The following is an 11,425-nucleotide window of genomic DNA, read 5'->3' as shown; positions in this document are numbered from 1 at the left end:
CACACCGTCCTCGGGGTACGCGAATGTCAAACGAGCAACAGGGGTCCTGCGCATGTGTTCATGTCCCGCGGCTGGAGCGCAGGAACACCGCTCTGTGCACCTTCAACCTTAGAAGTGTCCTTTCTGCTTCATGAGAGCGCGCGTTAGCTCACAAATCAGTGCACGGTACAGCACAATCGATTCAGTCAAAAAGACACGGGAATAAGACACAACGTCCGGAAAACGACAGAGGTCTGGGGGAATCTCGAAGGCATAATTACATAGTTCGCGTTAGGCTGCGCAAATTTACGTCCTCAAAACCACACTTTATATGTTGAGGCGTTAGTTAATGCTAAATCCTACGCTACCGCAGGACGTCCTTATTCATAGGCGTCCCGTTGTAGGACTGAACAATGAGAACACGATGTCAGACAACCGAGGATACTACTGCTCCTGGATCTCAGTTAATTGCGCACATATGGCTCCTGCAGGAATCATTGAGGAAACAGACCTTCTGGTACCCAGTTCGTGTGATTTGCATGAAGAGAAAGCCATTGGTTTATAGACTGTGATGTAAAAGAATGACCTGCGAGCCTGAGGCCAGTGGCAGTAGTTGATCTGTCGGTTGGCGTGAGTGGCACTGTACGAAAAGCCCTACGCGGAAGGGAGGATTTATTACGTGTTAAAAAGCGGTGAATCATTGAAAATATTCGTGAACACTAGTCACTTTGCAGTCCAAAAAAACATATTCAGTTAATAAAGCAATATAGTCTGTCTTCATTTGACAACCCCTCTAAGTAATCTAATAAGTAATCTAATGTATAATTCATGCCAACAATGTACAATTAAAATGTGTGTAGAGCTTCGTTGAATCCATGTATGAAAACAGATTAAAAAAAAACAAACTTTAAAATGACAAATGACATAGAAATTAGACGCATGTTTTCTTTCAGGTGCAACAAATGAACATTTGTTTTTAGCACGTTCAATCCATGCTGCGCTTTTCCCGACAACTTGATTTACTTCAAGGAAAAAATGGTGAAAGCGTTGACGTGTCATAGCGTCATAATCATCTAGTTCAATGATGGTCCCCGGAGATTTTTTATGGATTAAATTAAGCACTTCTATCTTCATTCCCACCTGATCACAGCTATATAAATCCCAACAGCTGATCAACATTCTTCAGAAAGCCTTACCCCTGTAGACGGCGCGGCTCGGCAAGGAAGAGAACTCGCTGACACAAAGACATATTTCAGTCTTTCGGGGGGCTTGGACACGTACCAACTACCAACTGGACCTTCAAAAAAACTCTCATCGATTTAAAATTTGCGCAAAAAAAAGTGGACGCAGTCCCAGCTTTAGACGCGGTTCCAGTGCGAGGACGCATACTCAAAAGAAGAGGGAGCGCGAGCACCTCGATGCGGGGGAGCTGTCCAGTGCTATATACATGCGCGTGCCAACGAAAGGGAACTATCCAGTGCTGAAGTTGCATTTCTGCCGAGAGAAACGCGGCGTCGCACCACAGCTGAAGAAGCCCGATAAGCGGAGCGAGGGTCTGCCTTCGCCCTGTGTTGGCATCTGAATCTCGGCGTACCGAAGCAGAACCGTCGTGAAACGGGTTTGGCTCAGCGGTGCATGAAGAGCGAAAGATTTGACCGGCGGACGAGTGTTATTTTGAAGCGTGAAACATGCCAAGGTCTTTCCTGGTCAAAAAGGTTAAGCTTGATGATTTTTCATCTGCTGATCTCGAGAGCTCCTATGGCAGATCCAGAACTGACCTCAGCCTTCGATTTCACGAGAAAGGTAAATACAGCACGAGCTACTTATGAACATTACTACCTTGGGCAATAAATACGCGATGTGCAGGACGACAATAGAAAGGCATTTACCTTTTGATTGCTCTGCATTAGTTTTGATGTTTTAAAAAGATAATTGATATTCTCTGGAGTTCAGCGCCTGATCTCGCTTGCTGACCCCCGATCACATTGTTTCCAGCATCGTCACACGTCATAGATTTTGTCGAGTCTGCACATTTTAGCCTTAGGATTTGTGTTGCGCTTAGCCTACTCGCAGAAAAGCTCGACACTTTAGTATGATTTGAAATACGTTTTTATCAAGCAGAGCGATTACCGTCCAGAAGTAAGAAAGCATATGTTTATATCCCAGGAGTCACGGTCTTATGAATCATATTTTTGCTTATTACACCCAGCCCTGCGCGCGTGTACACAAGAGAACCGTGTCATGGAATTATCCACGCTCACACACTCAGTGTCTATTAAAGGAACGCTCGATCACGTTACCAGCCTTTATTTACGCTCTGCATAATATACAGTACGAATATACTTACATAACCAAACATTAATGGCCGGAGTTCGTTTTATAGAAAATTTACATTCAGTAAGAATGTTGTATTATGTGGTAGTGGACTGAGCTAATGGGAATGTCTAAGCGTATGTACGTTCAGCGCACATCGACCTATTTCTGCTCGATCTTTGTCAGAACTGCAAATGCAATTATAACTGAAGCGATATCACCCCCCACCCCCCCGCCCGCCTTTGTCCTTAAATGGGTTACCACGCTAATTGAAATGGAGAGCTATTGATTTTTTTTGTGGGAGCGATGTAGAAAAAGACCTTCACAAGAAGTCAATGCCGTTCAGCCTGCCTCGGTTTGTACTGTATAAAAAAAATAAAAAAGGAAAGCGAGTCGGGGGTTGTGCTGAGGGGTGAAACTAGCAGATATAGGCTATAAATGTAGCGCTCGAGTCACTGCTTGCCTTGCGCACGTGAACAGCGCAGTTGAACTGTTGCTCTTTTCCACGGCAGGGTACATCAGTGACTACATGACCCCGTCCGTGTACGACGGAGAGAGCGACAATGGCATCAAAGTGCCCTCCCCCGGACCCATCTACGACAGTATACACCGCGATTATGGAGCCCCAGACTCAGACCAGCCCGACAGCCCGCAATCGGAGATCTCCTCTGGGTACATCAACGGAGACAACGCCGTCAGCGAGGGGTACACGGTGGATGCCTTCTTCATCACGGACGGCAGGTCGAGGAGAAAAGCCATAGGCAGCCCCAGGAGCATTCAGCGTCACACGTGCAACGAGTGCGGGAAAACTTATGCCACGTCTTCCAACTTGAGCAGACACAAGCAGACGCACCGGAGCATAGACAGTAAGATGGCGAAGAAATGCCCCACCTGTGGAAAGGTTTACGTCTCCATGCCGGCCATGGCAATGCATCTGCTAACTCACGACCTCAAGCACAAGTGTGACGTATGCGGCAAGGCCTTCAGCAGACCTTGGCTGCTACAGGGACACATGCGCTCGCACACGGGCGAGAAGCCGTTCGGATGCGCACACTGCGGAAAGGCGTTCGCCGACCGCTCTAACCTGCGCGCCCACATGCAGACACATTCGGCCTTTAAACACTACAAGTGCAAGAGATGCAACAAGACCTTCGCCCTAAAGTCCTACCTGAACAAGCACTACGAGTCGGCATGCTTCAAGGGAGCTTTTTCGCCGTTGACTCCGATCGAGGCGTGATTTCCAGATTCACGAGAAAATATGGCATCAAAATTCCGACGTCACACATAGCATTCGAAACGTCAGCCGGATGACAGCACAGTCCGGCTCGAGTTTTCCTTTCCTGCAACAGCGAGACTGAAGAAAACTTGGATTATTCGCATGTACCTTAACTTATCTTTTCTAAGCATAATCTCTTTCTCCCGCTGTTCACGTATTCAGAGCCGAAATAACATGTGTTTTGCCAAAACTCAGAGGACATTGAAAATGTCTATCTCTCTCAAAGGTCAAACCTTCTCTAAGTATTGGATAATATTGTACTGCTGCCAGTGGCCACAAAAAGTGTTCAGCATTGAGGTAAAATATTTATTCATTAACCTATTTATGTACTTATTTATTATTTTCTATAAATTGTGTAAAACATTCATTTGCACTTTAATTTATTTTTTATTTTTTGCCAAGCCTTCGTCATCAATATGCCAAAGCATTTGCCACTTTTCGAATATAACTTATTTTGTTTGCCACTTTAAAATTTGTTGCATGCAAAAATTACTTCAAATGAAATCTATGCCAATTTTATCAAGCTTTGGATTTTTGCGAAAATCTAGTTAGCATCAGTCGGCAATATTTCTGGGAGTCATTAAAACTATAGAGCAATAATGCATGGTATTTTTAAAAATAAATGAGTAATAACTATAACATTTTTAATCACGATTTTATCCAGTACCATTAGTAGTCGTAAGGAAATTCAATATCAGGGAAATGCCAGTGTAGTATTAGTGGCTCGGCGGGGTCGGGGAGGGGGGCGTGAGGGATCTTTTAAAAGTGGTTATGCACTGCCTGCCTCTTATTTAACGTAGTTTTAGAACGTAGGCACGTGGTGCCGCTCGAGTAGCTCCACGCGGTCCAGAGCACCCTCCGAATCTCCGGAACACACGGAGCCCCAGTGACGGCGCGGCGCGGCCAGGCAACATTTCACAGGTGGATGATGGAGTGGCACTGCTAGAACGTCCACAGCAACGAACCTAACATGCCAGTGTGGCCATCCTTCAGTCACGCGAGAGACCGGCAGATTTATCCTTAAGAAGCACTTCTTTGAGAACATTTCCAACTTTTTTTGAAAAAAAAAAAAAAAAAAAAAAACAAAAAAAAAAAAAGTAGCACAAACTTTAGAGATTCAGGTAGACGGGCCTTGTGTTAGTTGAACCTCTGTTTTTGTATTACGAACAAAGGGAACTGTTTATCGCAAGACGCCTTGTAAATAATTCTTTGGAATTAAATATTTCTACAAACTGTATAGAATCAAATGACCTTATTTCTGGAGTTCTTTTTCCTGGGGTTTTCACCCAGCATTTGAACAATGTAAAGCACAACGACACCGGGCATTTTGTCTCACTTCATAATAAAGAACGAACAAGTATCTCACGTTGTGGTCCAGTTTGTTTAGAACACTCGCCCGAGTCTGTCGACAGTAGCGGGAGACACTTTTTGCTGAGTAACCATTTTAATGTTGCATTCATGGTATAGTTTATTAGTGGTACAAACGACGCATGTGTCATTGCGTAACTAGATGAAGTTGCTAAAAAGGGTCTACTTTGTGCTGAGTAAGTGATGACGCGGAGCAAAGCTTTCCTGGGTGCGGCGTGGATGATGTAAAAAGGTTCAACTGTTGAGCCATACATCTGCAATGTAGACCGCAGTGCTCGAGAGTTGCATTACACGCCGTGACTTCTCGCACATTTCCAACGGTTGCATATTAGCAGCACTGGAAGCGTAATGAAAGGTCTCATTCGTTTTTACGATGCCAAACATTGATTTATGATAGCTGGTATGTGACTTCCACAGTACATTCAGAAGGCAAAGTATGCCGAGTAACTGGCTGACGCCGTTGTTACGCATGATCGAATTTTATCCGCATTGTGTTTTCAAGAAGCCCCTGAACGTCTAGAGAACCACGCAGTGCCTCGAGCAACGGCCTCAGATGTAACCTCTATATTATCGCGTGTCAACAACACCCCCAGCTCCCCAGAGGGTTCCTTGGTCAGAGGTAGTGCGTTTAGTAACGCCATGCCTCTTCAGCTCTAGAATGTCGAGTGCTTTGTGAGCAGTTGCGGGCGATGCCAGTGTTTTCGCCGTTAACCTTCAGACATGAGAGGAATTCACCCGCTGGCTCCCCACGTTCCGGTCCCAGCAGAACTTTCATCAGCGGCTTTAAAGAGCTTCAGAGAACCTCGCGCCGATTGTGCGTGAACAACAGGTTCATTACGGGACGGTTAATGTGGATGTTTCGGTCTTACACAACACTCCAGACCAACCCCCCCATCCTACCAGAGGGAACGTATTTGTACTCTGCAGGCATGAAACACACACGCACGCACACACACACACACACACACACACACACACACACACACACACACACACACACACACACACACACACACACACACACACACAGAGTGAGTGAGGTGATTCATATGTTCTTTTACACAAACCAAAGTAAACTGCATTTCTACGTTATTCTCCAACACAGTTCCTCACAGCATACTCTGGGAGGATGGGACATGTAGCTTTAGTTGTCTCATTTCTCTTAATTGGAATGAAGACTAAACACTGGTAGTTGTGGGATCGTCTGGGGAGATCCATGCTGTGGAGCTGGGCGGGAGAAGTGCTGAGTCAAAGCCGCAGGTGTGTGCTGCAGTGTCAGGGGAGTGAGGACAGCCAAGGGACCACTGTCACGGTTCCTCGCATGCTGGGCTTTTCTTTAGATGTCCTCACCCACAACTGCCTCTGTGGACTTTGAGCGGAATCCGTAACAATCGTTGCTGTGTGTGTTTAACCGACCCCAGGCTGGCGACACCTGAGTCATTCCAACCTAAAATGAAATCCAATATGGATTTTTAGATCTATATGCATTGACTATATAGGCATTAACATGTTTGGGTTTTTTTCGAGGTGTGTATGGGTATGAGAGAGAGAGAGAGAGAGAGAGAGAGAGAGAGAGAGAGGATGGGCACTTTGATTAAGATGGCTGTGATGTTGAGATTATGGGCGCTGGCTCTGTTCCTGCGCCATAGGGCTGCTCTGCTGTGAAAAGTTATTGCTAATCACAAAACTCCTGCACACACGCAGACACATGCCATTTTCCTCTGCTGCAAAAGGCCATGATTAATGAAATGATTCATCGCACTCGCGATATGATGGAAATTGTTCCATTAATTCTTGTAAATCAGTTGTCTGCGTCCTGGACGGCTGAGTACATCCGAATGATCTACATGTGCGCATGTGTGTATGCATGTGCATGTGTGTGTGTTTGCATGGGAGTGTGTGTGTGTGGGTGTGGGTGCATGCATGGTTGTTTATGACAGAGGGGTCCTATCAACTTCATTCCGTTCAGGCGATGGACGGAGATTCATAGCTCCAATCCAGAGGGGATTTTATAGAGCACTGATCAAAATGCGTTGCATTTTTCTTTTTGTCCGTCAGTGTCTCTTCTGCCAACCCACACTGTGCACCCTGCAGCCTCTGTCCCTGTCCGCAAAACCTGTGACCAGCAATGGCCTGTAGGGGGCAGCGCCGAGCTCACAGGTCGCTGTCTTCACCGTGAGCGCATGAGCCACCCGCCCCCACCCCATCCACTCCCCACCCCCACCCCCCATCCTGGAGGAACGGGCCATCGTGCCGGAAGACCTGTGTCAGCAGAATCCGTTACCTAACTGGGGACAGGTGCGCGGTGGATGCGTGCGTGTGTGCGTGACTCTGACATGCTGCCACGCTGTCGCACCTGACCACAACTCCCACCGCCACGCTGCTTCGGGCCTCGGGGGAAATGGCAGTCTGATGACAGGGGCTTCTGTTGTTTCAGGCGCCGCTCCTCAAAGTACAGGGTACCATATGCCTCTGAGAGTCCTATGGTAGGTTTGTGAGGGAACATTTGCAGACTTTTTTCCTGGAAAGTGTGTCAAAGAGATTTTTTTTTTATTTGGGAGGTGTGTAGTGTGTAGGTGTGTAGAAGGTGGCATCACAGGTCCAATATAGACATGGTGGCAGCTCTAGGCAGCTCTAGGCAGCTCTAGGACCTGCCAGTGCCACCCTCTCTCTGACACACACACACACACACACACACACACACACACACACACACACACACTACAAGCTGCATTTATACCTGTGCCTCTTGACCTCATCGGACCAGCCCCGTAATGTCATCTGAGGCATGTTAATCCCTTTCCGCCCGGCCCGGCACTGTCCACACCGCTTGTTCCGTTCACTCCTCATCCTCTCTCCCTGAGCCTCTCCCACACTGCCCCGACCCAAACGAAGAAGCAGCCCTCTGCAGCTTTCCAAAGCCCAAGCGGTGTAGCAAGTTTCAAGGGCGGAGCTTGCGTTTGAGGGCGGGGCAAGACCGAGAGCATGTGCGTCTGTATGCCTGGGCAAGTGTGCGTGTGTGTGTGTGTGTGTGTATAAAGGGGGTGGTGCTGACCCACTTTGGCTGACGTACTGTTGGAGCAGCTTGCCGGGCAGACTGGGGTCTGCATCTCAAAGCGGAGCGCTGCATGTTTGCTCTGCAGGCAGGGGGGAGGAGGGAGGTGTGAGCAGGGTCTGGGCCCACCGCTCTCGCCTCCGGCCGCCTCATCCGGAGAGCAGAAATGCAAACAGTGCTGCGAGCTCGGCCTCCGATTGGCTGTGCACTGCTCTGAGTAAGGCTTCTCGATTAGCCCCGGGCTTGCATGCTAAATCAGGCCAAAACGGAAGCCTCACCTCTTGCTGGCGGCCTCGCTGTGTGCGTGCGTGCATGTGCATGTGTGGGTGCCTGTGTGTTTGTGAGTGTGTGTATGTCCTCTGATGACCTGGTTTACTCTGCGGAGTGTTTTATGCTTATATTTGTGTGTGCTATCTAAACATATCTGTGTGTGTGCACAATGTCCAGGTGAAAAGTATGACTTTTTAAAGTAAATGTTTTTACACACACACACACACACACACACACACACACACACACACACACACACACACACACACACACACACACACACACACACACACACACACACACACACACACACACACACACACACGCTGTATGCCGCAGGCTAGTTGTTAGCCAGGCACGAGCTACACAAGTTTTTAGTTTCTGTCCAACATTTATAGATGGAGTTGGCCAACTCCACTGAATTATGGTGAGAGTTTCATTGGCAGGTAACCTTGAAAAAGGCTTTTCAATTAGGTAGGCTGCAATGTCTGTCTCACTCAGTTGCAATTCGAAGTTAGCTATCTAGCTGGCTAAGGTAGCTTGTTAGCACTAATATTAGAATTATTAGGTTTTACTAATAATGTTGTAGCCCCTCCTTTAGAACGCTGAGAAGGGCCATGCTGCAATAAGTCAGCCCCCGTAGTGAAAATCTTAAATTTAATTGGCCAGGTTTCCTGTCATTTTGCTAATAGACTTAGATTACTGAACCTTCAATCTAAGGGGCACGCAGGCATGTCCACAGCGCTGAGTCCCTGCGGCCATACTAATGAGCGGCATTCATTAGTTCCACTCTCAGATAGAAATTTGTCCTATACTAACCAAGAATATGTAAAGAAGCCTATATGAATAGGTTGATTTTTTTTTGTATTATTTTATTGATTATGCTTATAGAATTTTTTCTCTCTGCTTTATAAGTTTTTTTAAAAATTATTTATTTATTGTCAGTATTTCTTACACCCCACCCCACCCACCAACACACACACACACACACACACACACACACACACACACACACACACACACACACACACACACACACACACGTGTGTAAAGAATGCTGATATCGAATGTCATGCCCATACTTAATACCTATGATCCACCCAGATGGCCTTGGGCTGGTACGCCACTGGTCCAGAGACTGTTGTGTGCCGCGTTAGAGGCTGTGCTCTGCTGCTCTGTGTCATGTGCTGTCTGTGGCTCTGTGCTTTTTTGCTGTAGTCTGTGTGGTGCTATTGGGTTGAACTGTGGCCAGTGTGTGGCTTGTTATTGTGCCTTGCAGGGCTAATCTGTGATGTGCTGTGTCGTGCACACAGGGCTACAGGGATGCTGGGATTGTCACAGGTGCACTAAGTGTGCTGTATTATCAAGCAGGCCAGTCCAGGTGAATAAACAGATTCTCCGTCCCTTTCTCTCTCTGTCTCTGCGTCTCTCTCGCAGATTTTAATGGACAAAGACAGAGCCTCAGTGTGGAAGTGGTGGGCCAGGTGGTGACTCATCGCAGAGGTTAAAATGAGGCCAGCACTGTGAGGTTCTTCTTGACGCCTCACCCATGCGACACGGAACAGAAGCGGCAGGAGCGTTCAGCCAATTCAAAGAGCGGAGGGTGCGGGGACCTGCAGGAACAGGCTTTGACCTGACTCACTGAGGGGATGCTCCTCTGGGTCTAGAGGTGTGAGGAAGGGTGAGAAGAAGAGAGAGATGGAGAGAAGAAGAAGAGAAGAGCTACAGAACAAAAAACCGGGGGGGGGGGGCATACGTGGCTTAATGGGTTTTTTAATCGAGAGAGGATCTGATGTGGTAATATGCAAACAACTACAGTGATATAGTGCACTGTAGCACAAGGTAATAGCATTATATTGTGTTTTGTAAATAATAGCAGGTGACCGAGGTATTGACAAGTTTGTGTCTTAATTCTAAACGATATAAACTTGTTCTGTGGAAGGAAACATGACGTTTTCTCCACTTTGTTCAAGAAATAATATACTATAGTGGGAATCATTTCATTTGATTCATATTTTTCCCCAAAGCGCAATACACTGCAACACAAAATTAATAGTCCATTCATCAGAAATGCATTTGTAGTACTGTCATTGCATGGCTCCTGGCCAGGGGACCTGGAAAGATGGTTATTTCAGCGTAGAGTTCCGGCCTTAGTGAATAAACTAGCAACAGCTTTTTAGCTTGTCATTATAGAAGTGTGGTGAGTCGAAATTCTTTAATCAAAGACAATGGCTCCAACCTTGGCGTTCCCCACCAACAAACAGACGTACTCATATACACAGGCAGTGCTCCAGTAGGTCTACGGTACAAGGCCAAACCGACGGGCCGTTGAGCTGGCGAACGGGTAATGCGGTGACGCGCAGAATGAAGCTCGGGTGAGTGGTGGCCTTGATTCAAACCGATTCGAGCCGGCGGCACGCTTTAAACTGCTGCTTTGCATTTCACCGCATTACATCATTCGCGGCACGCCCCGAGCGACTCTGGGCTGCTCTCGTCCAGTCGCGACAATGAGCTCGTGCACGGCTGTCCCACCGCATGGCGCCCACCAACACTTCAGGTAAGGAGGATGTGTCCCACCTAAGAGGACAGTAGCTGGTAAAGACGTGAAGGCCTCTAACGAATCCAGCACCAGTTAGAATGGTGCCAACGAGGTCGTGTAAATAGGCTTGATTAAGGAAAAAATTAAGGAAAAAATGTGCCCTTTACCAGTACTGAGCTACATCAATCAACACCACCTGTTTAGTGCCATTCACACACACCACTTCCCGTTTTTTGTCTGTTCTGTTTCCTTTTTTGGCCTCTGGGTTGTAATCATCAACCTGTCACTAAGATCAAAAAGCCGAAGCATGTTCAGATATATATTTCTCCATTCCTGTCCTCAGTCGCTCATTTAAACCACGTCATATCTATTTCACTTTAGTTTCGGCTTGTTTTCGTGAACTCATTTTTGCTAGTGTCAGGCACTTCCCGTCGGAGCTCTGACCCGTTTCTGCCTGCCGACAATATCGCCCTCCGCAGGGCATCTACTGCTGAGCTTTATGCGTCAATTTCGAAAAAACCGACTGACGTGTCATATGTTCGAGCAGCGCCAAGTGTGCCATCTGTTGCTACGCGCCACATCACCGTCACCGCAGAAATTAATTAAAGACGGAATGTGAGCGATT

General features: G+C 47.1%; 1 protein-coding gene across 3 annotated transcripts; it reads left to right on the top strand.

The window, feature by feature from the left end:
- Nucleotides 1–1,190: 1,190 nt before the first annotated feature.
- Nucleotides 1,191–9,726, top strand: scrt1a (scratch family zinc finger 1a). Of its 3 annotated transcripts, none has more exons than XR_004775906.1 (3): nucleotides 1,191–1,782; nucleotides 2,805–3,865; nucleotides 9,699–9,726. XR_004775906.1 is itself a non-coding variant. In XM_027001400.2 (2 exons), the coding sequence occupies exons 1-2, from the start codon at nucleotides 1,668–1,670 to the stop codon at nucleotides 3,527–3,529; spliced, it is 840 nt and encodes a 279-aa protein (XP_026857201.1). In that variant the 5' UTR covers nucleotides 1,191–1,667; the 3' UTR covers nucleotides 3,530–4,665. The 3 variants fall into 3 exon arrangements, 1 of the variants encoding a protein (XP_026857201.1); XR_003410070.2 differs by lacking the exon at nucleotides 9,699–9,726 and adding an exon at nucleotides 4,369–4,665; XM_027001400.2 differs by lacking the exon at nucleotides 9,699–9,726 and having other exon boundaries at nucleotides 2,805–4,665.
- Nucleotides 9,727–11,425: the final 1,699 nt, after the last annotated feature.

This window comes from Electrophorus electricus, chromosome 4 (genome assembly GCF_013358815.1).
Source record: "Electrophorus electricus isolate fEleEle1 chromosome 4, fEleEle1.pri, whole genome shotgun sequence".
NCBI lineage: Eukaryota > Metazoa > Chordata > Actinopteri > Gymnotiformes > Gymnotidae > Electrophorus > Electrophorus electricus.
The sequence above is the reverse complement of the archived record's forward strand: the minus strand, read 5'-3'. Positions and strand labels throughout refer to the sequence as shown.